Raw genomic sequence first — 27,934 nt, 5'->3', positions numbered from 1 at the left:
GCTGGATCCAGAATTTGAACTACAGGCCAGCAATGTAACCATTATGCCATCTGCTGGTCTCTCAAATTCTTATTAGACACATTAATGCTTACTTTCGGCCTGTCTAACATATCTGTTTTGTATAGCGTCATTATTCATAAGTAGTTCTTATATTTCCAGATTATAAGCTCTTTGAAGGTGGGGAACTTTCTTAGCTAACATCTCTTCAAACTTAATATTTTCAGGATTTTACCTTTAACAGTTAACTGTTAGAGATCCTGCACCCCATGATTGAATCAAAGATATTTCTCAAAATAAAGTGTAGACTACCTCTTACAAATCAAATTAAAGGGATGTTCTCAGAATAAAATTGAGCAGTCAGTCCTACTACTGTTTAATCCTGTGTTTCCAGGTCAGAGTACTCACTGGCCTAAGCTTCTGTTATTTTCCTATCATAATAGATTTGCTTAAACAAATCATCTAGATGTAGCCTCCACTTATGCCAACATGCCCACCAGCTCTTCAGGAAATGGGTAGACAATATAGGTGTGAAAAGTATGTTGTGATCCCAGATCCTACTATTATCCACATTGGATTTCTTTTTCATACAGTAGAAGGAGGCAGAGGTATCTTTGACTTCTTTTCCTATAGCTCTTTTAGACTTTTGAAAGAAAGGCAGAAGCATTTTCCCTGTGGAATAAGGGCTACATTTTAATTATTTGCTGACTGAATTAAAAGTTTCCTGAAAGAGCCAGGCATGGTGGTGCACACCTGTAGTCTCGGCTGCTGGAGGGACAGAGCCAGGCACGGTGCTACATACCTATCTGGTGTTTCTTCAGAGTCAGTGCAGCCTTTAGCTACTCAGTGTGTGCCAGTTTCTCCAGCTGATTTCCTATTTCTCTGGTCTTACTGGTTGGCCTAGAGCCTATCTGGGTAATGTTGGTCCCCTTGTGGTAGAGGTATATGAGAATTTTACAGTAACCATGTGTGAGCTGTTCTCTCTGGTCCTTGTCATTACTCTTAGCTACTAGAAGATAGCTGACCCTTTCAGTTCTTCTGTTTTTAGATTTCCAGAGGGTAAGAGAATGCAACAGAGATAAAGCACTCACTAGTGAGATGTGGTCATGCCACAGTCCCTTCTCTGTTTCTACATCCTGTTTGTTTTGGAGTACGCACACTACACATGCCCAGTGTGTTTTTCAGGCTGTCAGGGCCAGAAATTAAAGTGCAGTTGGCTACGTAGTATCTGGAACCTTTAACCACTGAGCTACAAGGCTAGGCTCAATTTCAGTTTTTTGAATAATTTAATAAATTGTTTTTGCCTCTGAAAACCTGAATTTTTAGGCTCTAAAGTCATTTTGTGAAATGATAATCCATAAAACTTACTTCTGAAAATTATTTGAGTAGTGACACTAAATAAGATACATAGAAACAGTGGGAAGTCATAGGGGAACCAATTCTACGAAAACGTATTATCCATTTCTTGTTCAATCTCTGGGACCTTTATTCATTGAATAGTAGAGGATTGGGTTGGGTATGATTAAAGTTTTTTTCCCTTCAAGTATTATTGATATATCCAGTTTTTAAACTTAATATCTATGGTGCAAGGACACACTATTGAGAAAGGAACTCCCTTTTGGGGGGAGGGTGATTTTTGCTATAAGGCTTGTGCTTTTACCAGAAAGACAGAGACAGAAAGCAAGAAATCACACACACACACACACACACACACACACACCCCAGAGAGGATGGCCACTCTCCTCTTGAGATTTTGGGCACACACGCACACAGGCCCAGCGTGAGTTGAAGCCAAGTCCGGGACTCAAACTGCGGTCAACTACATCAGCGACAAAGCCATTACACCAACTGCTGGTCCCAAGAAAGGAACCTTTTGGAAATGTATACCTAGTTCTGTTTTTCAGCTTGCCTAGTAGGATAATGCCTAGTAGGATAATAGCACTCTGTTTTTCTACCTGTCCTGAAGCTCAGTATGTCCCATACTTGAATTCATAACCTCATTTTAGGGGGTTTAATATAAAATAGAGGTGAACCCTGCTTCCATAAGATTGTTATGAGGGTTAGCTCTGTTTAAGATATTTTTTCATCCCAGCAACTTTGTTGATGTTCTTTTCCCAATTGAATTACTTCTGTAGCTTCCTAATACACAAGTTATATATACTTATATGATAGTAGGGATTCCTATGATGTGGAGTGAGAAGGTTCTGTGACACCTCTATAGTCTCACTAGATTCTTAGAAGTTCTCATCACAAATAGTGTCAAGAGCTAAGGTTCTGCATGATATCTAAGTGGGTATTTAAATGGTTTTGTACCCTTTAAAATCCTGCAAAACAGTACCTCATAAGTAATACATAAGCAGTAGTACAGAAATAACAGCAAATTTGGGATAATCAGTTAACCTTTTGTTGAGAAAAGGGAAGGCAGGCTGAGGAGTATAGGAGACAGTTTGAATAGTACCTAGTATTTCTTCTTTAAAAAAAAAATGTTATTTAACTTTATTTTAATTTGACCAGAGGGAGGGTGGGAGGGAGAAAGTAAGAAAGCGAGCCACCAGCTCTGGGCTCAAACTGCAGACTGCCATGTGGGAGTCCAGCGCCCTTAACCACCATGTCACCTACCAGCCCCAATAGTATCTGATCGTTTATAAATCTGAAGGAAGTCTAGTAAAAATTAGTTAACTCTGCATCAAGAGTTAACTAATCACACATACGTGTTTTCAGGATATTGTTTAATTAAAAATTTTAAAGAGTCATATCTGGTACACTGTTGTCAATACATTTAAAAATCCAAATCTGATGAGTGGGTGGGTGTTGTGGTGGTTAAGGCACTGGACTTCCCACATGGCTGACCATGGTTCGAGGCCCAGACCTGGTGGCTTTCTCACATGAATGTATGTGCCCTATAGCAAATTAAAATTTAAATATTTAAAACAAAATTTTTTTAAGAGGTCAGTGACTTTCATTGCCTTCAGGATAGTTTTTCAGGTAACATTCAAGGAGCTCAAAAGATGCCCTCATGAACCTTTTTAGCTGTATTTGCCACCCCCTTACCTGCATCCTGTTTCTGGCATACCAAACCTATTTTTTCTTGAAGTAAATTTTTACAACCTCACTTTGAGTTTCTCTACTTAGAATGCTTCTCATCTCCATTTTTTCCATGGTAAATGCCTGCATACCCTTCCATACAAACTCAGCTGAAATGTCACTGCTTTAAACCCAAACAAAGTCGGTGCTTCTCTTTTTTTAGAGTTTACAAAGTATTTGAATGCCTTCATTTTTTAAATATGTAGTTTGTAGAGTATAGGTTTTTTCTCTTCTGACTATTTTCTGTTGGCTCAGTGTAATTGAGGAGATATATTTTATCTGGTAATTTCAGACCTAAAATACTTGGCACCAAAAAGGCAGTCTTTATTCGAATGATTAAATGTTTTGATAGTGAACTTGTAGCTAATAGCTTAATGATACACTTTTGATTTTAGAAATGGATTTTTTAAAGAGTTATTTTATTTAACTATATTATTATTATTTTCCAGCTTGATCAGGCAGCAAAAGAAAGTGAGAAAGCAATCCACCAGTTCTAGGACTTGAACCATGGTCAGCCATGTGGGAGTCCACTGACTTTAACCAGCACACCACCTGCTGGCCCCTAGAAATGGGTTTTAATTAACATCTAGTTTCTGTGATAGGTTGAAAGTTAATTCTATTTGATGGGATGCTTTAGTTTTTCATCATTTATATTTGTTACATTTTTTCAGCAAGACAAGTTTTGCATTGTGTTTTAGTGGAATAAAATTACATAATTGGTAAAGCGTACTTGGTAGCACATTTACTGGAATTGAGTGCCCACTTTTTTTTCTTTTTTTTAAATAAGGGGTTCAGTAGAAGGAAACTAAGTTAACAATCAAAAGAATCGTTCTAAGGACCAAGCAAGACTGAAATTTTATGTCTGTATGCTACGTAAGCGCTTCATTATCTCTTCTGCCCAGTGTGGTCTCTTTTTTTCCCTTTGGCTTCACTGTGTAATTTCAGGGCACATAGCTGCCAACAGCTCTTGCTCATATCCTTATAGCACTTGATTATAAAAGGAAGGGTGTCCCAGCTTTGATTTGGAAAATTCTGGGCAGGAATGGATGATAGTAATGAAGTCAGGTCTGGGTTTGTTGTTCCAACTCTGAGTTAATCACTAAGGTTGAAGAACAAAATCCTATGGCTAGCCATGTTTGAATAATGGGTTAATGGTTGCAGATAGTTACCCAGATCTACAGTCACATGTTTGGAGTAAGGGAAAAGTAGTTTCATAGTTAAGATGATTTGTTATTAAAAAAAGGCATCTGGGCTGACTTATTCTATTCTCAACACTTTTTCACTAAGATAGTCATCTTTGTACGTTTTCTGTGGGCATGATATCACAAAAACTTGATAGGTTATAGGTAAGTGCTGATGCATGATTCACTTACTATTGGATACTATTTAAAGGACAAGAAAGAAAAGTGAGATGCAAATGTGTTTATTATTTTGTTACCTGCTTGCTAGAGAGTACTTGCACTCAGTGAAAAAAAGAAGTCTACACAGCATCCTCTATGGGGCATGGTCATGCCACAGTCTCTTCTCCATTTCTCCCTCTCAGGATTTTGATCAGGACCCAGCAGAGTTTTCCTTTCTTAGTTTTTTTTTTTTTGCTGTAGGGCTTGTGCTTGACTGGGGGTGGGGGGGGGATGGGTGAGAAATCTTCCCCTGAGGGGGATGGCCTTGCTGCAGTCCCTTCTGCAGACTCCTTGGGATTTGGGGCAAACATGCCCACACACCTGGTATTATTTTCAGGCTGCTGGGGCCAGACTTGAACTGCACAGTCAACCATACAGGATCCAGTGCTTTTTCCTCCATACACCTGCTGGCCCTGCCCAGTGGATTTTTCAGGTCACCAGATTCAGAAATCAAACGCCACAGTCAGCTATATGGGGTCCAGCTGTCTTAATGCCTTTTTTTTTTTTTTAATTTTTTAGGAAAGATATTTTTGGGACCAGCAGATGGTGTAATGTTTATGTCCCAGGACTCCCATGTAATCCATGGCGATTCGAGTCCTAGACCCGGCAGCTAAAAAGCATGCTAGGCATGTGTGCATACATGTCCAAGATCCTGAGAAGGGATTGTGGCTGACCACCCCCCTCTGGGGGTGATTTCTCATTTTCTGTCTGTCTGATGAGCACACACACCCTATAGCAAAATTTCTCTTTTTAAAAAAGAAAAGAGAGATTTTGTGGGCCAACAGGTGGCATGGATATTAAGGTGATTAGATCGCACATAACTGAAACAGCATTTCAAGTTCCTCCCCTGCAGCTTGAAAAATCACATCAGGTGCCTATGTGTACGTGGCCAAAATCTCAAGAGGAAAAGGGATTGCAGTGTGGCCATCTGCCCTGGAGAAGAGTGATTTCTTACTCACCCAGACCCTGTCTCTGGCAAGCATGCACACCCTATCACAAGAACTTTAAAAAACAAACAAAAAAAACTTAAAAAATATTTTATTTCAACTCCTAAACTACTTTACCTAGGTAATTCTTGTATGTTGAATTTAAAGTAGAGTTTTGAGTAGATAAGTTTATTACCCTCTTTTTGTATATGTCTTTAGATGTTGTCAAAATAGATTGCCTTTATAATAAGAACTTGGGGTGATCATAATATTGACAAGTTGATATCTGAGCCTAGATCTTGTGATTGGCACTTCAGAGGTATCTTGACAGTCATGGAGAATTTGGAAAATAAGGCATTTATTATAGGAATGATCAGAGTAACGAGCCTAAAATTGAGAGCAAAGAACCTGAAATTTGGCATTAACTGGCTGAAATTAATCTAGGAGAGTGATAATGCTATTATTTTGGAGGCTTTGTGATTCAGAAATATCAGTGCAGAAAAATGTCTTCTGCAAGAAATTTTTATAATTGTGTAACTTTCAGATACTGTGTAGATATATGCAAAGCCACCTTTATTTTCTGACCTTTGAATTTAATATTTCGGTATCATTGCTATTTTGTTTAGACCAACCATTATTAAATTGTTTATTTTAAAATAATCATTTTTTTCCTTCACATATCTTAAATCTTACTAGATTCAAAACAATGTTTGTTAAGTAAGTCTTTGGATTAGATTGAGTTAAAAAATTTGAGATGTGTTAAGTTCTTTTGACTATCATTTCAGTAATTATTTGAATTGACATACAGACCAGACATGGATTTCCTACAGCGAAGCATAAAGGCTTGTCACATAGGCCAGAGATTTAAATTGGGCTAGAGGGTTATAATACGTGGCCTGTTAATGAAGCTTTTTTGCTTTTGTTTAATACACACATGAATTGAGAGACCCGAGAAATCTTACCTTCAGGATTGGGAAGCTGGCTTAAAAATGATCCATTTAAGGAACCAAGTACCTTAGGTGCCAGAATCTCATTTATCTTCTCAAAAACTTCTGAGAGGAAAAAAAAATTCCTATTTTAGAGATAAAGAAATAAGCCTAAGAATACTTAAGTTTGAGTTAGATTAAAAGGGGCTCCAAACATAAAATGCTGAGTATTTGCTGTGCATATGTAAGATTGCATTTGGGTTTTAATAGCATGTTTGAAAAATCAGATCTTTATCCTTGAGTGTTTTGTGGATAAAGGTGATTGGGTGGTTTAGAGGTAAGTTTTTAATCCTTAAAGTAGACTTATTCTTACCTGAAGGAAAGAAAATAAGACTTTCAGTTCTCTGGCTTTGGGTTTATCCCTTTATTGGTAACCATTTAAACAACAGAACTTATACACATTTTGGCACATAGGATTATGCTTGGTACATGTGAGGCTGTGCTTCATTCTTACATGTAATAAAGTGTATGATTTTAGATGGTGTTAAAATAGATTGCCTTGGGGCCGACAGGTGGCTTGGTGGTTAAGGGCGTTGGACTCCCACATGGCCACCACACATGGTTTGAGTCTGAGTCTGACCCTTGACTGTAGAACCTGGTGGCTTGCTTTATCACTTTCTCTTTCTCTCCCTCCCTCTCTTCCTCTCCACTTCTGCCCCTCCCCTTCTCCCTCCCTCTCTGGTCAAATTAGAATAAATAAATTTAAATAATTCTGAAAGAAAAGAGATTCCGGGACCAGCAGTTGGCACAATGGCTGTCGCCAGACTCCCATGTAGTTGACCGCAGTTTGCGTCTTGGACCTGGTGGCTTAAAACTCACACCGGGCACGTGTGTGTGTGTGTGTGTGTGTGTGTGTGTGTGTGTGTGTACACGTGCCTAAGGTCACAAGAGGAGAATGGAGAAGGGATTGTGGGGTGGCCATCCCCCCAGGGGATGATTTCTCGCTTTCTGTCTGTCTCTCTTTCTAGTTAGTGCACGTGCCCTATGGCAAAAACCTCTCAAAAGAAAGATAGATTGCCTTTGTTTCTTATTGTGTCATCATATCATGGTATTGATAAGTAATTGATATTTGAGCCTAGAAACAGCTTATGAAAATATCATTTGCTCAGGAATGTGTGGTGGGTTGATTCGACTTGCCAAAAATGTGTTTTTCAAATACTGATTTGACTTAGTTAAACTCTGAGACACTACATATTTCAATAATTCCTACTGATCGTAACCAAAAGTATTCTGAGTGAATGCTCTCTCATTCTTGAATATGTTGAACATATGAGGGCTTTTATACATAGACAGAAGTGTCTGATCTGATCTTTCGTCTTACAGTTTGTGAATATTGGGATCTCTGGCTCTTCGGTAACCTGCAAGCAATTATGAGTTTCAGGGGGAATCAGCAGAATGTGTCATGTCAGGACAGTTCTTGTTTGTCTGTTGTGTTGAGTTGTTTTAATGGTATTAATCTAGACCGATTATTCCTGAACAATTGGCTATTTTCTGAAATGCATTTAGAAAACAAGATAGGAGCATTTAGAACATAAGACAGAAGCAAATATTTACTTATACTTTTTTTTGTACAGTGTTTATTATAGCCAAGTCTTTCTTTTTTCTTTGTTAGCATTATATATAGTCAATTGCCAGTTTTTCCCTTGTATTTCTTTTTTTCTTCACTTAACTTTTCAGGGTACTTGCTTTGTATCCTAATGTTAAATTAGCCCAGAATTCTCTCCTAAGACTTTGTAACTACAGAGTGTTTTCACCAAGTCTCATGGCTACAGAGTGTCCTTCTGTACTGCTGATACGTTATACTTATCCCCAGCCTGTTCTCCCCAACCTAGATGTGTGTATATAATTTTGTAATTAACTCCATCTACACTTGGAGATCTAAATGGTATCTCTGGTCTATAGGTCTCACCTACAAGTGGACCAGTTTACTTTTTCACCTATTTTATGCTTTCTTTCCTCATACCAAAAATCACTTTTATTTCTTCTTATATTGAGTCATTCAACAAAACAATTTGCCATTGAGTTCTATAATTTTTTGAAATTTTTTTGAGAGAATTTTTATTGTCTCTGCACTTGGCAGAGAAACAGATAGGGAGAAATTGCCCTCCTCCTCTCCCCGCAGGGGGATGGCCACACCACAATTCCTTCTCCATTCTCAGGATCTTGGGCATGCACACACACATCCCCTGCGTGAGTTTTCGGCCACCAGGTCTGGGACTTAAACCATGGTTGGCTACGTGGGAGTCTAGTGAGGTAACCATTACGCCATCTGCTGATCCTGAAAACTTACTTTTTTAATAACACTTATTAGGGTAAATTAAAACTTTGTGTTAATCATATTAACATGGTTTACTTTTTATTATTTAAATTTATTTTATTCCTTGAGCGAATCAGAGACAGCACCTCCAACAGGGTTTTGTCAAGCAAGCCCCATCCCTGCTTCAGTCCACCCTAGGTCACAAGCATGGGCATACCCACTGTACACACTCACTTGGAAGTTTCTCTGTGCTTTAGTTTCTTTTTAAAAATTATTTATTTATTTTTAATTCATTTATTCATTTTAATTTGACCAGAGAGACTGACAAAAAAGAGAGGAAGTGAGAAAGCAAGCCACCAGGTCCAGGACTCTAACCATGATAGCCCTGTGGAAGTGTCCAGCACCTTAACCACCAAGCCACTCACTGGCCCACATGTGCTTTAGTTTCTTAACCTGGTCTCTTCATGCTGCTTTGCTATTAGCTCCAACTCTCCTTTTAGTCCTATTGAAATAACTTTTTTCCGAATTAATGGGGTTTAAATTAATTAAATTATTTAAAATAATTAAATAAAATCCCTCTGTATTTAGTTTTTATTCTTTTCATTGTTCACCAGATTTGAAGGTTTCAGCATTGTAAACCATTTCAGTTTTATCTCATGCAGGTGAAGAGCAGCAGCTTCCCAGTTAAAATAGGAGTGCCATCGAAAGAGCTTTCCCACACATTGAGTACTTAAAGCACAGTTACAGACTGTTGAGGCTTTTATAATATTTCATGTGTTGAGTTTCTCAATTTTGTGAAGAAAAACTTCAGCTTGGAAACAGTTTTCAATTATTGCAATTTACAAAGATGGTTTGAGGATTGGAGTGCCACTTTATTTGTTGAGTATCTGTTTTTTATCACTGGATTTTGAACAAAATGACAAAATTTAGTGGATCCCCCCAAATCATTTTACGGAACAGTTCTTCAAACATTGGGATTCCGTTTGTAATACCTGAAGAGAGCAAAATGAATATTCTCTGTGTAGGTTATTTTTTTTTGTTTTCAGCATCACATTTTCATTCATGTATCATGTTAGGCAGAAACTCAAATTGTGAGTTTTTGCCAACTATTGCCTTTCTGTTGATTGGAAAATGCCACATCTAATATAAGAATGTTTCTGCTTCAGAAATTTCTTTAGTTAAATATTATTTTTACTGCAACGTTTGTTCCATGCAAATTTATAACAATTTTATTTTTGTTATTAAATTTGCCTTATAAGTTTGTAATAAAGTTAGGTGTTTATATCTCTGACAGAATGATTTTGAAAAAGTTTTGATTCTCTTTTTATAGTTAATGATAAAGCTCGGGACCTGCAGTTGGTGTGATGGCTGTTGCTGGACTCCCATGTAGTTGACTGTGGTTTGAGTCCCAGAGCCGGTGGCTTAAACTCAAGCTGGGCGTGTGTGCGTGCCCGTGTGCCCAAGATCCCAAGAAGAGAGTAGAGTAGAAGGGATTACGGCGTGGCCATCCACCCTGGGGGGTGATTTCTCGCTTTCTGTCTCTCCGTCTCTCTGTCTTTCTGGCAAGCGCCCTATAGCAAAAACCTCTCCAAAAAAAAAGGCTCAAGGGACCAGCAGATGGCATAGCAGTTATTTTCACTGGGCTCCCTCATGGCCGATTACAGTTCGAGTCCCAGACCCAGTGGCATGAACATCATGCTTGGTGTGTGTGCGCCCAAGATCCCAGGAGGAGAATGGAGGAGAAGGGTTAGCAGCATGACGACCCCCATCCCCCCATGATTTCTCACTTTTCCTCTCCCTGTCTGTCTTTCTCTCCTGGGATTGGATGCACCCTAAGGCAAAAACCTCTTAAAAGAAAAATGAAAAGGCCCAAATTACCTATTTGAAACATTCAAAATAGTTATAAAACTGGCATTTTAAAACTATGTTAAGTTCTTACTCTGCTGGTTGAGTCAACCTAACAGCCATTACTAATTTTTTTGTATGTGTCTCCAGCAAACATATACTGCTTTTGAGTATAGAACTTCAGTCAGATCTGCATGCTTAGCCAGAGTCCTGCTAGCGCTTAGTGCACAGGCTGTTCTCTTGGCATGCCTGTGGTGGGTACTCAACAAGTAGTCAGTGGAAACAACAGTGACGTAGAACTTCTCTTTACCCAAAGTTGCAGGACCTGGCTAATGCCTTCTTACCAATTTTATCAGTGAGCTCTATATGTTCCTTTTAGTAAGGAAGGATGATTACCTTTTGTTTGCAAAGGACCCCAAAAAGGATGTGCAATTTCAGGTTTGATCACGCGCGAAAGAAAACACTGTGAAGTTTAGTAGATGAGGCCAAGGAAGAATAAGTTTATAGAGTAAAGGTTTATTATTACTTAATCCATTCTAGCTTATTTAAATGTGACTAAAAACCTGTTTTAGAGATCTAGGGGTTGACTCCATAACCTAGTAGTTAAGGGAACTGTATCCTACATAGCCAAACATAGTGTGAATCCTGACCCCACTGGAGGAGTTTAAGTATATACATATTAAAAGGGACAAAAGGTAATATAGATGACATACCAAGGTGATAGCTGAAAATGGAGACAAGGACCAGTGGTCATGTCACTTCAGGAATACCTTTAAATGCACTGGAATTTTTGTTTAGGCTTTTTGTAGTCCCTATGACTGAAAGGAGTTTTAAACTTGTAGGTTTTTTTCTTTCTTTCTTTTTTTTTTTTTTAATTAAAACCATATGGTTTTGGTATAAAGTATATATAATACATAATCTTAACACCTTGAAGGCTTACATTCTTTTTTCTTCTTCTTTTTTTTTTTTCATTTTTGGTATCCTTAGTGCAAAGTTCATGGCGTTTCAGTAAATACTTAGCTAGATATACAAATGTTTTCAGTCATTATATATAAAGTATGCAGAAGAGTGTTTATGCAGTGGTGTGTGTAAAGGAACTAAGAAAGTACCTGGTTTTCTTGAACTTCAGAGAAGACGGGTATGTGGAGGTGTGCTGGATAGATTTCTTTTTTCGGGGAAGCTCTTATGCCCCAGACAGTATTTAAAGGAAATTGTTATTATGAAAATGTTGAAGGCAGTAATTCATTAACATTGATTTGATGTAACATTTTATTTTTAATTTTAATTATTGGATATTTTGCCTTAGTCTGGCTTTGTATTGTAGAAATACCTGAGACTTGGGTGACTTAAAAGAAATAGGAGTTTATTAACTCGGAAATCTGGCAGTTGTTGGACCGGCAGGCAGCACCACATGGCTGACCGCAGTTTTGAGTCCTGGACCTGGCAGCTTGCTTTCTCGCTTTCCTTCTCTTTCTCTCTCTCTCTGGTCAACTTCAATAAAATAAAATAATGACAATGAATAAAATTAAATTAATAAATCTTTTTAAAAAAAAATGAAAAAGAAACCTGGTAGTTGAAAGTCCAAACATCAGGCCCGGCTGTCACATGACCAGCAGGGTTGTAGTCACCAGCTGAGTGAGAGCAAGCCAAGCCAGCAGATTTCTTTCTTTTATAGCCTCCAGAACTCAGGAGAACTAACCTCTTCTCCTGAGATTCTGAAATTTCACTTAGTCTTGTGAAACATTGTCATCTGTTCATGAGAGTTTTGCCTCCATAAGTGAGTTATTGTGAACCAATCCTTGCCTGCTAGGCATTACCACCTCTAAACATCAAACTCCAAAACATAAAATTCGGTGGGGGGAGGGGGGTTAAACCATGATTCAAATACAAAACATTGGCTTTGTTATTGGGATAAGATGGGGTTCTAAACATTCTTTAAAAAAAAAAATAGAAAAGCTAATAAGGAAGTGAGTTTTTCATACCAGATTATTCCTATTATTTAAAAGTCATGCGTGGATGTAGAGAATATGCTTTTTGGAAATAATTCAAATGGAATTGTAGAACTTGCGTGAGTTCTTAAAACAAATTTCTTTCTACCTAGAGAGGTAGCTTCTTCCAGAGTTACAATTTCTAGAATAGCTTAAAATGGTTGTTAAGTAAAAAGCAATATTAAGGGGCAGCTCTGCAGCAATAGCCATTAAATGCTGCATAGAGGAAATGGGGTCCCACATGGCCAGCCAGGATTTGCATCCAAACCCTGGAGGCTTGGAAAACATGTCAGATGCAAAAGGATTGCTGTGTAATCAAGCCATTGGGTGGTACTTCCCCCCTTCTCCATCCCTCTCTCTTTATATTGCCTTGTGGCATTAAAAAAAAATTTTTTTATACATGGTTTACTTGAGGGAATAAGGACATTAGATGCAAAAGTAGTACTTTGTCCGATAAAGATTGTCAAGTTCTTAAAATACGAGAGCATCTGATTACCTGTTTTGCAAGAGGTCGGCTTTTGTCCATGCGATAGAAATTTTTGCATCAGTATGTATATTTTTATGAATCCTAGTCAAGATGATTGTTGTAGCATGTGCATTAAACAGCTATGCTATGTTCAGGAACATGCATTTTTTCCCCCCTCTGAATAGGATGAATGAATGGAAATATTTATTTTATTTATTTATTTATGCTTAGATTTATTCCATAGGCTGTGTGCTAGGGCGCAGAGAGACAGACATAGAGACAGAAAGTGAGAAATCCCCCCCTAGGGGGGGATGGTCACGCCACAATCCCTTCTCCTCCATTCTCCTCTCGGGATCTGGGGCATGCATGCACACGCGCCCGGTGTGAGTTTTAAGCCACCGGGTCCGGGATGCGAACCGCGGTCGACTATGTGGGAGTCCAGCGACATAGCCATTACGCTAACTGCTGGTTCCCACTTGTGTTTTCTTAAAACTGTGTGATCCAACATTTTTTCTCTTGGTATAGGAACTTAGTGATTTGGCCCGTGACCCTCCAGCACAGTGTTCCGCAGGTCCAGTTGGGGATGATAGTAAGTAACTTTCAAGTTTATTTTTATGAGTAATTTTAATAAGCTTGTACACTTCTAGATAACAAGTTTTGTTTTTTTTTTTCTTTTTCTTTTTATAGTGTTTCATTGGCAAGCCACAATTATGGGACCTGTAAGTATGAAGAATTGTGTTATTTTTATACTCAGTTCTTTGTAGAACCTCAGTTTTATACAACTATATTTGAATAATTTTAGGCAGAAAGTGATATTTTGAATATAGCAAAACTCCCTTCTGTCCTGGGTAGATAAGAAACTATATGCTGGATAATTAAATATTCAGAATTATGGGTACCATCTAAGAATTTGAGAATTAGAGTGCACTAAAACATCCTGGGGTAAGACTGTCTTGCATAAGTACTTTTCTCTTATAACTTGGAAGGTGCTTTAGAATTTCTAGTCTTAAAGTTACATGTGTTTCCTTAGTGAAAACCTAGTTCTCTGGTGCTTTATAGTAACATAAATGGCAATAATGTACTAAGTGAGACAATGGTCATTAAGTAGAATTTTAGAATTATGAAGGGAAAATGCCCCTGAAACATTAGCCAATGGGTAGGTTATGCCAAATAATATTCAGCAGTTCTGACTTCATTTACTCTTAATCATTTTCTGTCTCCACAAATACGAGCACATTGCTGTATGCCAGGCAGTGAAGTTGCAAATGAACATAATAGGCATGATCCCTGTCTGTCTTTCTGGAACTTAAAATCTCCTGGGGGAGACAGATAGTTAAAGCAAGTGGGTTTAGACCCATAGATGGATGGTTAAGGACTGGACTGGTTTTCACATGGCTAACCATGCAGTTTGAATTCTGGCCCTGGTGGCTTGAAAAAAACACTGGGTGTGCCCCAGATGCTAATAAGATGGAGAAATGAGAGGAGAAGGGATTGTAGTGTGACTACACTCCACAGAGGGGGTGGTGGTACCTTGTCCTTCCTCTCTATAGCTCTGTCTTTGGTGCATGTGCTCACCAGTAGATATTTCTAAAAATTGAAAGTTTAAAAGTAAGGCACAGGTAGGGTGGGAAGTAAATAATTTATAAATGAATTGCTGAGGAAAAGAAACTTATAAAAATCTTAATTGAAATGATTGATTTAATGGTGAAGTGTTAATGTTGAGTCTTTATGAACTAGGCCTTCATATCATAAGCAATAATTATTTGGAATACAGTTAACAGCTACCTTCCCCTTTTAGATCTTTCTACTTTTTGCTATAGGGGGTGTGCGCTCGCCAGAGAGAAACAGAGAGGCAGAAAGCGAGAAATCACCCCCCCGGGGGGATGGCCATGCTGCAATCCCTTCTCTTCCGTTCTCCTCTTGGGATCTTGGGCACGCATGCACATGTGCCCGGCGTGAGTTTTAAGCCACCTGGTCCGGGACGCAAACCACGGTCTACTACATGGGAGTCCAGCGACATAGCCATTATGCTAACTGCTGGTCCCAGATCTGTCTACATTTTGTAAGCGGTTGCTTTTGCAATCTCTGGACTTTCTTTTTGTAGATTACCAAGTTTTAAAGCAAAGAACTAAATGAAATGCCTTAAGGTGTCTGTGTCAGATAAAGCTCATCTTTGATTCCAAGAGTGCTTGAGGATTTAGTCTCATTAAAGGTATTTGTCAATACTAAGAAAGTACACAAAAGTTGATAGTCAGGACTAATTGGATAGTGTGCATAATAAACCAGCTCTCTAAAACCAGTGTTAGGATTTTCTGCGTGGATTTTTTTTTTTTTTAATTGTTAAAAGGCATGTGAGCTCACTAGAGATACAGAGAAACAAAAAGAAAGATCCAGAAGGCACCCTCCAGTGGCACATGGGCATGCATGCACTTGGACCCAGTGTGTTTCAAGCAATTAGGGCCGAGATTTAAGTCATGATCAATTGTGTCCTTTACCTGTAGGCTACAGGGCTGTGCCTACTTGACTTCTGACACTTCACTATTTTGAACAGACTATGCCTTTCTAAATCTATAGTAAGGGAAAGTAAAGCATAATTGAATGTATCCTGGTACTTTTCCAGAGAATGGAAGGTTGTTCCTCATGACATTCTTTTTAGCAGTTTATTTTCAGAAAACATAACTTTTTTCATTTATATTATGTATTAGGTCATCGAAAAAGTTATGACATATTTTTCTGTTTTTCTATGTAAAAATGCATTATGACTTTTCTGACAACCCAATACATACCAGATTTATGGCTACTCCTTAGTAACTTTTTTTCAGCCAGCTTTTGATAATATACTAGTAAAATCAGAGACAGAGAGGAGAAAGCACTCCTTTCTCCCTGCATTGAGATGATCATGCTGTAATCCTTTCTCCTCCATCTCCCCCTCCTGGGATTTTGGGCATGCCTTCACCTGCACCTGGTGTGTTTCTCAAGCCACTGAGTCAGGGACTCAAACTGCCCGGTTGGCCATGCGGGATCCAGCCAGCTGCCTTGACCACCAGACCAAAGAGCCAACCCAAAAAGAGTATGTGATTTTCAAAACTGTAAATATTCCCTGAAATATATCTGTTGTCAGCTGAGAAGGTTAATTTTCACTCTGGTTGGATAATTTCAGAAAGGAGTCTACAAAACTCACCCAGAGTACATACTGTCTTCTATGTAACTAAGCATGTAAATTTGGCTGCTAGCTTTAGTTAGTTAACCACAGCCATGGGTAAGTTAACAATTAGATACAATCTGAGAAATGAGTCATTAGGTGATTTCATTTTCTGAACATCACAGTGTACGTATAGCCACAAAGCTGGTGTAATCTATTACACTCCTATGCTATTGCTCTCCTATAAACTTATGGGACCACTCTCCTCTATCCATCCATAGTTAGCAGGAACATTATACAGTATATGACTGTATATGCTGGTATAGAGTGTATGAATATACAAGTCATGTTCCTTTGACTTCAGAATGCACCTTTGTGACAAAGCATTTTGGTATGATAAGATAAATAATTGCTTATTTTGAGAGTGTCGTTAACCTCTGCGCATGTATTTGCGACCCAAAACATTAGGGCCAGTTGTGATGTAACAACCCATAAGTTGACTGTGTGCTGGGAGGATCAGAAAGTAACAAAATTAATTTGCTTTAGGCTACTTAGATCTGTGATAGTGCCACAAAACTAAAGATTACTGACATTCTAAGGAATGTGACATCTAATTAAAGTTTCAGTAAAGAATTACTTTTGATTTTTTTTTTATAAGAGGTTGTTGCTATAGGACACATGTGCCCTCTGGAGAGAGAGAGGGAGGGAAGGTGGGAGAGAGCCCGCATGACCGAAAGCAAGAAATCACCCCACAGAGGGAGGGGATGGCCACGCCACAATCTGTTCTCCTCTTGGGATCTTGGGCATTCACGCACAACGTGCCCAGTGTGAGTTTTAAGCTGCTGGGTCCGACTCCAATTGCGGTTAACTACGTTGGAGTCCAGCAACAAAACCATTAACCATCTACTGGTCCCCTAACTATTGGATTTTAATAAGTTGTAGTCAGGAAGTGCTCTTAACTATTAATGTGACAGAAATGTTTGGGACTTTCTGAATGTGAGATACGTTGGAGCACAGATACTAATAAAAACTGAATCTTTGAAAGAATTGAACAGCATTGCTAATTGTTTTTTAAAAATTTTTGTACTGGGAACCAGCAGTTAGTGTAATGGCTATGTTGCTGGACTCCCATGTAGTCGGCCGTGGTTTGTGTCCTGGACCCGGTGGCTTAAAACTCACACCGGGCGCGTGTGTGTGCGTGCGTGCGTGCCCGCCCAAGATCCCAAGAGGAGAATGGAGGAGAAGGGATTGCGACGTCACCATCCCCCCCTGGGGGGGGTGATTTTTCGCTTTCTGTCTCTATGTCTCTCTGTCTGTCAGGCCAGCGCACGTGCCCTATAGCGAAAACCTCTCCCAAAAAAAATTATTTTTGTACTATATTAAAGGCATTTTATATAGTAAGAATTGATGAATTGAGAAGAAATTAATTTCCTTACCTAATGCTTCTGATATTTATATGGTTACTTTTTCTTTAATTGGAAATGTATTTAGCAGAAAGATTATATTGAAATTATTTGAATTTCTACCAAACTTATGAGATAGTTGTAGAAGAAAGTTCTATATCTGTGAATAATGTAGTCTTTGCCAACCTGAGCATAATCAACTACAAATGCCAATCTGAAGTAAAATAATGGTCTATAGATGTTGTTTTATTGGTCCATAGGGTTATTTTTCAACTTAGGTATTACGCATTTCTTTTTTTTTTTTTTTTTTTTTTTTGGTATTACGCTTTTCTTAACAAAGGCTAGTGGTGCATATAAACTCTTTTCTCGCTTTATCTTAATCTTAAGGACTTAGCTTTGCAGTCTAGTGGAAGAGGAAGATAGAACTAATCGTCCTAGTGTGTTCGGTGATGTTAACCATGTATAACATGTGATGTTAACCATATATAACACAAGAAGGGAAAATGTTTCAAGTAATAGGATGAATATTCCAAATTGGGGAAAGAAACAAAAAAAAAGGTGCGAAACTCGAGTTAATCCCTCTAACACTACTAAGTGTGCGCTAACAACCATATTTTGGAGAAAAATAGAGATGAAACGGGATTGGTGTAAGCCCAGATCACAAGGTTCTTTGTGTACTTAAGATTTTTAATTTCATCTTAAAAGCTATAGTAGAGTTCAAGAAGTAAAGGAGTAACCTTCATATTAAGACCACTTCACCATTAGGATAAGAGTATAAATTGGAAAGGAAAGTCAGAGTACAGCAAATAGAAAGTCAAAGTTTTAAGATACTTAAGATTTGGTAACTATTGTACTTTGATACTGAGGTGATGAGAGGACGGATTGTAATATCCTAGTTAATGGTTTTGTGGTTTGTGGGGTTTACTATTGGTAGATAAGAAAAACGGGATTGAGGATATCAGGGGTTTGAGTTTGGGCATGAAATGAGATATCCAAGTACAGATATTCATAGGCATTTAAATTATATGTCCTGGAGAGAATAATCACACTACAGAGAAAATTTGACTCTGCTAAGTATATATGGGGCAGGAGTCAGAAGCAAAATGGATCTGGAGGAATGGCAACGTTTTATGCTTGCCACAGAGGAAGAGTATAGGCACTGAGACTGGTGTGGATTGATGGTAACAAAGGCAGGGTTAGAAGATTCTTGCCAGGGGGCTATAAGTTCACTGGCCAGAGAGTGGGAAACGAGAAAGCTCCCTCCTTTTGGGATTTTGGGCACTCCTACATGCATCCGATGTGTTTTTCACACTGACAAGTTGTTGGCCATTTGGGATCCAGCTGCCTTAACCACTGGTTAAGATAATTGGGGCCAGTAGATGGCGTGGTGGTTAAGGGTGCTGGGCTCTGACATGGCTGATTGCCATTGAGTCCCAGACCTAGAGGCTTGATTTCTCACTTTTACCCCTTGTTCTTGCTGTGTCCCTCTCTGGTCAAATTAAGTAAATAAAGTTAAATAAAAATTATTTTTTTAAAAAAAGATGCTGTGTCATTGGGAAAGTCATGATACATTTTTAGAAATAGAAAAACACATCATGACTTTCTCAACAACCTAATAGAAGATTTCTAAAGAAGAGATTCAGTATAGTGTTGGGATTTCTGAGCATTCATGGTAGCACGGGGCTGCATTTAATTTGTAAGAAAATTGGATATCATAGGGTCTCAATTTTTAATATGGTCATTTTGTTACCACTTAATCTTGTAATTCCGCTTGTTTTTCTTCCGTTATATAGTATACTGTTAGTGGTGATTTGTAACATTGGAATATTTTGCCTTGTAAGATTTTGTAGTTTTATCGTTTCTATTTTTTATTGTTTTGTTTTTTTAAATAAGTAAAATTAAATTTGGCTTTGCCTCATTCTCTTCAGTGAATGGCCTTTGTTCAGAAGCAGTTAGACACAGCACTTGATTATGTGAAACTTAGAATAAAAGTTTAGACTGAATTTGTGTAACTGCTTCATAAAAACTTCTTTTTAATTATTACTTATTTATTCATTTATTTTAATTTGACCAGAGAGACAGACAGATAGACAGACAGATAGAGGAAGCTGCCAGGTCTGGGACTCGAACCATGGTTGGCCATGTGGGAGTGTCCAGCACCTTAACCACCACACCTCCTGCTGGTCCCCTAGAAAAACTTTTTAATGGTTGTAATTATCCTTAAACTGTTAATTGTTCACAGTAAAAACATAACTTTTGTGTGTTTATCTAAAAGTACACACTGTTTGAAGGATCTGTTCACAGTTAAGATAGCAGTATTATTTACCAAATTTAATGTTAATCTAGTAAAGTCAGATTACATTCTGATGCCTTGTTTTGATTTTTATCTATAGTTCTGTTCCTTTGAGTCTTCATCAGTGAACTGACCTTTCTCCTTTGAACCTCCTTGTGTACCTTCATTTTTCAGTGTCTAACATTTTGTTAAATTTACATGTCTCTACCAGATTATAAACCAATTGAGATAAGAAAGTTATTCTCTGAGTTCCTTATACATACCCAATATATAGTAGGGAGTTAGATGAATAGAACTAATGTTTCCTTATTTTAGAGGGGACAGGTTAAATAGGCTAGGTTTAAAATGTCAGGCTGTGAATGTTCTGTTTCCTTGGCATCCAGAATGGGCATAGTGAAAGGCTTCCATAGCTCTATATTCAGGTCTTCTCTGTGGAGTGGAAGGAATGTTGGTTATAACCAAATTCCGTAAATTTTAAGTCTTTAGGTTGGTTTTTGGTACCTTGTGTCACTTGGGCAGTTTCATATTTTTAACTTAAAATGCTTGACTAGATCAGTATCTCTTGTCAACCCTTTTTGATTAGTATTATCTTTTTATTATCAAGAAAACTTTGAATTGTTGATCTATCATATATCATTTGTAAATGTTCGTGTTCATCCTTTTAAGTTTGATTTTATTCATCCATAAAGTAGGAACAGTATACCTGTTTCCTGGTGTTGGTTAAATTAAAATGAAAAAAATCCCTAGCAATTAGTTTCTCTCAAATGTTAGGTTTTGCTAGCATTGTGCAACATTTGCTTGCTAAGGGAGTTGTTTTTTTGTTTTGTTTTTTTGTTTTTGTTTGTTTTGAGAGGTTTTGCTATAAGGCGCGTGCGCTTGCCAGACAGAATCAGAGAGGCAGAAAGCGAGAAATCATCCCGCAATCCCTTCTCCATTCTCCTTTTGGGATCTTGAACTTGCATGCACATGAGCCTGGCGTGAGTTTTAAGCCACCGGGTCCAGGATGCGAACTGCAGTTGACTACGTGGGAGTCCAGCGACATAGCCAGTACACTAACTGCTGGTCCCAGGGAGTTCTTTTTATACTCAGGTTATAATGTGTGAACCAGCACTGGATGAAGAACGTAGCTATAGCTTTGAAAGTTTTTTTATTTTTTTCTGTTGAATTCGAGAAATGAACAGTAAATACTGCTTTCCAAATTTAGTGATCCAATGTTTAATTGACTTACCATAAAGAAAAAGAGTTTGCTTTTGAAGAGAATGTTTTTATGGTTTTAAATGAGAACTTTGAGGTTTACAAGAAAAAAATATTTTGTTTCTTTTCTTTAAGGTACTTGGTGTGTTACCTGAAATAACTAATATTTTGATTTGCCCTTGGGCAGAAGGCCTGGCAAGGTGCAAAGCCATTTAAACATAGCTGACTGTTGTTAGAAGAAATACTCTGTACATGTAAAATTTTGTTTTCAAATTGTAGTGTGACAAATACAGTTTGTATTATTTTATGCTAAGTATTTTTTTCTTTCGTGAGAATTGGGATCTAAAAGTTGAATGCATGGTTAATTTTTTTAAAACTGGTTATTTACGTAACATTGGATCTAAGTAAATTAGGGTTTATTAGTGTGTAGTTAAATTTTTATTTTTTTCCATTAATGTGAACTGAATTTTTTGAAATAGCTTAGATTCTTTGTTGCAGTCTGAACAGGTAATTTTGTTTTATGATTGGAGAAGTGTTTAGAAAATAAAAGTATTATAAATATTACTTAACAGTGACATATTAAATGCCAGCGTTAAGCGTATTTTTCTTTTCACAGAATGACAGCCCATATCAAGGCGGTGTATTCTTTTTGACAATTCATTTTCCTACAGACTACCCCTTCAAACCACCTAAGGCAAGTATTTTTCCCAAATTATGTCAGTGTATTTCAGAGGAGTTAAGCATTCTTAGCAGTTAGGGTTCTTCATATTGAGGATTAGAATAACTGTGGCTAACTGTATATTGAATTGAATTATTGATAATATAGTTGCTAGCTCCTTTTTTCTCTTTCGTTTTTCTTTTTAATAGTTGTTAACTTTAAGAGAGTTAACTTTTTGTTGTAGGGTACATGTACTCACCAAAGAGAGACAGAAAGCAAGAAATCACTCCCTGGGGATATGGGCATGCACGCACATGGGCCCAACATGAATTTTAAGCCACTGGGTCCAGGACTCTAACCACAATCAGTTACATGGGAGTCCAACATCATAACCATTAAGCCACCTGCTGGTCCCAATAGTTGCTAACTTTTTTTTTTTTAAGTATTTATTTATTTAATTCCATTTGTTGTTATTTTTTAATTTGACCAGAGAGTGAGAGAAAAAGTGAGAAAGCAAGCTGCCGGGTCCGGGCTTGAACCGTGACCGGGCCATGTGGAAATCTAGCACCTTTAACCACCACATCACCTGCCTGCCCCATTGCTAATTATTAACCTTTAGACTTGCATTTAAATTTGTAGATGGAAATAAGATTTGCCTTGTCCTTAATTTAAAAAAAAATACATTATTTTGTTTGACTTTATTTGTTTAAATTTGACCAGAGAGGGACAGAGTGAGAGAGAAAGCCTCCAGGTCCAAGATTCAGACCACGGTCGGCCACGTGGGAGTCCAATACCCTTAACCACCATGCCACCTGCTGGCCCTGATTTTTTTTTTTTTTTTTAAGTTTTTTTTTTTTTTAACTTTATTTTTATTTTGGCCAGAGTGGGGACAGAGTGAGAAGAGGGAGTGAAAGTGAAAAGCAAGCTTCCAGGTCCGGTACACGTTGGAGTCTAGCACCCTTAACCACTGCGCCTCCTGCTGGCCCCAAATGTTTTAAGACTCAAGTTCACCATGTGGAAGCTTCTTTCCTCTCCTTTATTATATAGGGTTTTATCGTTGATCCTATTGTGATAGTAGCCATCAGATGTTCAACTTCAGTATATATTTTATTCATATTGCCATAACTTATAGTATGTTTTGTAGTTTAGCTGGACTACAGTCATTTGGGTTTACATGTATCAAGGTGTGATTATATATCGAAGTTTAGAGTTGCTTATACATTGAAGACTTTTATAGGTATGGAAAGCATATGTATGATACTTTTCAGAGCCATTAACATAAATTCAACCTACATGAATTACTAAGAAAAAAAATACATGTATCTGACATTGACACCTCATACAATAATAGTTTTCAGTCTTCTTAGAGGTGCAGTATAACAGATCTTTTTTTTTTTTTTTGCTATAGGGCACATGCGCTTGCCAGACAGACAGACAGAGACATAGAGACAGAAAGCAAGAAATCACCCCCCAGGGGGGATGGTCACGCCGCAATCCCTTCTCCTCCATTCTCCTCTTGGGATCTTGGGCACGCACGCACACGTGCCTGGCGTGAGTTTTAAGCCACCGGGTCCGGGACGTGAACTGCGGTCGACTACGTGGGAGTCCAGCGACATAGCCATTACACTAAGTGCTGGTTCCAGTATAATAGATCTTTGTACACTTTTGTGATATTCACATTTGCTTTATGTACAGGAAATGTAGTTGAATACATACATACCCATGTAACATTTTTTAAAAGAATTATTTAATTTTATTCATTGTTTTATTTTTTAAAGAATTATTTAACCTTATTTATGGTTATTACTATTTTTCAGTTTGATCAGAAAGAGAGAAAGAGAGGGAAAATGAGAAGTCAAGCCACCAGGTCTGGGACTTGGGCTTATGGGAGTCCAGTTGCCTTAACGTCCATGCCACCTGCTTCCCTCACCCCTATGTAACTTTTTTTTTTTTTTTTTTTTTTTTGGGGGGGTTTTTTCTTAGGCGCACATGCGCTCGCCAGACTGAGAGAGACACAGAGACAGAAAGCGAGAAATCAGCCCCCAGTGTGAGTTTTAAGCCACTAGGTCCATATCGACTGTGGGAGTCCAGCGACATAGCCATAATGTTAACTGCTAGTCCCCCCATGTAACTTTTTAAAAGATTTTTTACCGTAGGGTATGTATGCTTACCAGACAAAGGAAAGTGAGAAAACATCCTCGGGGTGGGGATGGGCATGCACACGCAGGTGCCCTGGGTGATTTTCAAGCCGCCAGTTCTGGAACTTGAACCACAGTCAACCATGTTGCAGTCCAGTGCCTCAACCACCACGCCAAGAAGTGGCCCCATACCTTTGTAACTTAATAAAACTTAAAATGAGCTAGTCCATGAATTTTGGTAACACAGAAGTTTTCTGTGTTTTAATGAATGTGGCCAATACTCTTCAAATTGTCTTTTAATATGTGATGATATGGTTAGAGCCAAAGTGAGTAACTTACTCTATAACTTTCGACTATATCATCAGTAATAAAATTATTGCTCCAAAGTTAAATTTTCCATTTAATTAAAAGGAGGCACCCTGGGGCCGGCAGGTGACGTGGTGGTTAAGGGTGCTGGAGTCCCACGTGGCTGATCACTGTTGACTCCCAGACCTGGTAGCTTGCTTTCTCACTCTTTTTTCTTCTTTTTTTTTTTTTCTGAGAGGTTTTCGCTATAGGGCGCATGCGCTTGCCAGAGCCAGAGACCTAGAGACAGAAAGCGAGAAATCACCCCCCAGAGGGGATGATCATGCCGCAATCCCTTCACCTTCATTCTCCTCTCGGGATCTTGGGCATGCACACACACGCGCCCGGCGTGAGTTTTAAGCCACCAGGTCCAGGACGCGAACTGCGGTCGACTACATGGGAATCCAGCGACGTAGCGATTACGCTAACTGCTGGTTCCCTTCTTTTTTTTTAATGGAGAGGTTTTGCTACAGGGTATGTGCGCTCATCTGAGAGACAAGAAAGCAAGAAATCACCCCCAGAGGGTATTGCCACGCTTCAATCCCTTATCCTCCATTCTCCTCTCAGGATCTTGGACACTTATGCATGCACACATGCCCAGTGTGAGTTTAAGCCACCAGCTCCAGGACTCAAACTGCAGTCAGCTAAATGGAGTCCAGCAATATAGCCATTATGCCATCTGCTGGTCCCAGCTTTCTCACTTTCCTTCTCTCTCTCGCTCTGTTCTCCTCGGGTCAAAATAAAATTAAATAAATAAATAAATAAATAGTTACATAAATAGGAATTTTTTTCAAGGAAGCACCCTGAAGGTATTGTGATTAAAATATTAAAAAGTTTTTTATATCTTTTGTACTTTTATGTTTTAGGAATTTGATTTTTTGTAAATTGTGATTTCATATTTTAAGTCTTGCTTTGAAAATTCTTCCACTTCAGAATGCTTGTTTTTGTTTGGATAAAACACCTGAAGTTTTGTTTGTTTGTTTTAGGTTGCATTTACAACAAGAATTTATCATCCAAATATTAACAGTAATGGCAGCATTTGTCTTGATATTCTAAGATCACAGTGGTCTCCTGCTCTAACTATTTCTAAAGGTAAAATACTTTTAGTGAAATAGTCTTGAAATGTGGTTTTCTAATAGTTGAGTTTCTTTCTTGCATCTACTTATCTGAGTTTTTTTTTTAATGCCACCTTTTTGATAAGAGATGGAGGGAGGATTAAGTTATTTTTATCATTTTTTGCTATTTTAGCAGTATGGATTAAAGAGATCTTCTAGGGAAAATTTAATGCTTTAAATTGGGTATTAGGGAGAACATTATTTATGAGTTACTTTTGTCATATAAAAGGAAGGTTAATTTTTCAATCCCAAACCACATGCAAATCTCACTCGCTGCCCCCCCCCCCCCCCCCTTTAAGCAAAAATAGTATAATATACCTAAACTTAATAGAACTTGGAAATATTAAGGTTTCCACTCAAGGAAAAAAAATAGATTTTTGCTTTCTGGTGTTTCTTTTTAGAAAAATATTTAAGCAGGTGCTATATAACTGTGGTAGGTTGTTCCAACCTGATTTTAGTCTAGAATTACATTATCTTGGAAGGGTCTTTAGATAAATTTTGGTTTCCTCCTTGAGTAGCTATGTACTACTATGTGACATCTCTACCTGGTTGCTCAAGTCTCTGGGTGAATTTCCCGCAAGGAAATGGTGTTTGTATCACTGTTCTTTTTTAGTAACTCTGATAGCTTCTATGTCCCTTCACCTGACAAATAGAATGACCTATACACAGAACTGCTCAATGGTAGGAAAGTCTGCCTGTTAGTAATTAGCAGCTTTTGATACTGGCTTAACATTCCAATGTAAGGCTCATAGAACTTGGATTTTTTTAATTTTATTTATATTTTTAGGAGTTTTTCCTATAGGGCATATGCGCCCACCAGATAGAAAGTGAAATCACCTCCTGGGGGGGATAGCCATGCTGCCATCCCATCTCCATTCTCCTCTCAGGATCTTGGGGCATGCACACACATGGACCCAGCATGAGTTTCAAGCTGCTGTGTCTGGCCATGTGGGAGTCCAATGACCTAACCATTATAGCATCTGCTGGTCCTCAGAACTTGGTTTTTAATGTTGCTAATTATAATAGTGTTTTGTAAATAGCACCTCTCTAAGCATTCTCCTTTCTGGCTAATACTTAAATATCATTTCCTCAACAGTTTCTTGAACCAATGAGTAATAATTCACTAAGAAAATGTTTTATAATATTATGAGTTGGATAAATGTCAAATGAAAGGGGTTTTGATAAATAAAGCAAGAAAGGGATTTCTTACATGATCATAACAATGCATTTGAATCTCCCCGAGAGGCTCAATATCATTTCTCAGACTTTTATTTAATTAGAATCACTCTTTTTTTTTTTTTTTTTTGAGAGATTTTCGCTATAGGGTGTGTGCGCTCGCCAGACAGACAGAGACAGAAAGTGAGAAATCACCCCCCAGGGGGGATGGTCATGCGCAATCCCTTCTGATAGAGACCCTGCAATCCCTTCTCCTCCATCCTTTCCCCCGGGACCTTGGGCCCGCACCCACATGCACCCGCCGTGAGTTTTAAGCCACCGGGTCTGGGACGCGAACCGCTGTCGACTTCGTGGGAGTCTAGCAACATAGCCATTACGCTAACTGCTGGTTCCCAATTAGAATCACTCTTGTTGGAGAAAGAAAAATGATTTAGGCTAATACTGCCATAATTCTTTTCAAGTGTTTTTCAAATGGTAGACCTGTCTGTCTTTCTCCTCTTGGATACATTCTAATTTCTTTTCACATTATGTTCTCATACCTGAAAATAGCTTCAATTTATTTTTCTTGCCAGAGGGCGCCTGTACTTGATAGAGCAATAGGTATGTGTTCTGGGGGTTTAGAAGGCATTCCCATGGGGGGTGGTCTATCACAGTCCCTGTAAGTGCAGTTGAGTAAGTGGTTTGTTTTTGTTTCTATTTTACGTAAAGGTGTGTGTGCTCTGTCGAGCGAGAGGCAGGGAGAAAGCACCTCTGCCAGTGGGGTGTAGTCACACTTTAATTTCCTGTCCATTTCTTCATTCTATCAGGATTTTGGGGACACATGCACACATATGAACCCATTGTGTTTTTCAGACTTGTAAGGGCTGGAATTTGAGCATTTTGTGATTGGCTGGGAAGGGTCCAGTCCCCTTAATCACCAGGCCAGGGTACACCCTTGTTTTGTTTTTAAAGCAACTTCATTGGCAGCCATATTTGGCTAACTTACTAAACTAACAGTCACTACTGAAAATGCCTTATCTTTCTTTGAGTTAATAAGTAACCTCAGGTCTCCTTTATTATATAACTTCCTGTCCACCCCTCCCCCAGCACACACACACAAACCTACACACCTACACCTACATTCAGGGTTTTTTGTATGTTAAAACTGTGTTTTGTTCATTCATGATTGAGCATATCCATATGAAAAGGGAAATTGGAGAAACTCCCTTCATGTCATGATCACCTTCTTCATCCCAACCTGTTTTCAGCCAACCAGCTGGAGGACTCTAGATCTGCACTCTGGTGCACTATTGGCTGTATCCTGCATTTGGGTTTTGAAATTGTATTTGCCGCTATAAGCAGATACGTTCATCTTCTGTGACAGTACGTTCAGTCTTTTTTTTCTGAGTTTTTACACTGGAGAGGGAGACATAGCACCTCCAGTTGGGGTCATCACAGTGCAACCCACTCCAGTTTTTGTTTTTTGTGTGTGTGTGTTTTTTTTTTTTTTTTTTTTAAAAATTTTTTTTTTTATGGGTGGGG

The 27,934-nt window shown here is 38.3% G+C and overlaps 1 protein-coding gene across 2 annotated transcripts in view; it reads left to right on the top strand.

Moving 5' to 3' along the window:
* The window catches only part of UBE2D3 (ubiquitin conjugating enzyme E2 D3), a 43,246-nt gene that overhangs the window by 10,869 nt on the left and 4,443 nt on the right, over positions 1–27,934 (top strand). For both annotated transcript variants that reach the window (XM_006151145.3, XM_006151144.3), the window contains exons 3-6: positions 13,475–13,538; positions 13,637–13,668; positions 21,598–21,675; positions 25,109–25,214. In XM_006151145.3, coding sequence (XP_006151207.1) covers positions 13,475–13,538; positions 13,637–13,668; positions 21,598–21,675; positions 25,109–25,214 — 280 coding nt within the window. The remainder of the gene's footprint in view (positions 1–13,474; positions 13,539–13,636; positions 13,669–21,597; positions 21,676–25,108; positions 25,215–27,934) is intronic.

The sequence above is a fragment of the Tupaia chinensis genome, unplaced genomic scaffold, assembly GCF_000334495.1.
Source record: "Tupaia chinensis unplaced genomic scaffold, TupChi_1.0 Scaffold000315_1, whole genome shotgun sequence".
In the NCBI taxonomy this organism is placed as follows: domain Eukaryota; kingdom Metazoa; phylum Chordata; class Mammalia; order Scandentia; family Tupaiidae; genus Tupaia; species Tupaia belangeri.
The sequence above is the reverse complement of the archived record's forward strand: the minus strand, read 5'-3'. Positions and strand labels throughout refer to the sequence as shown.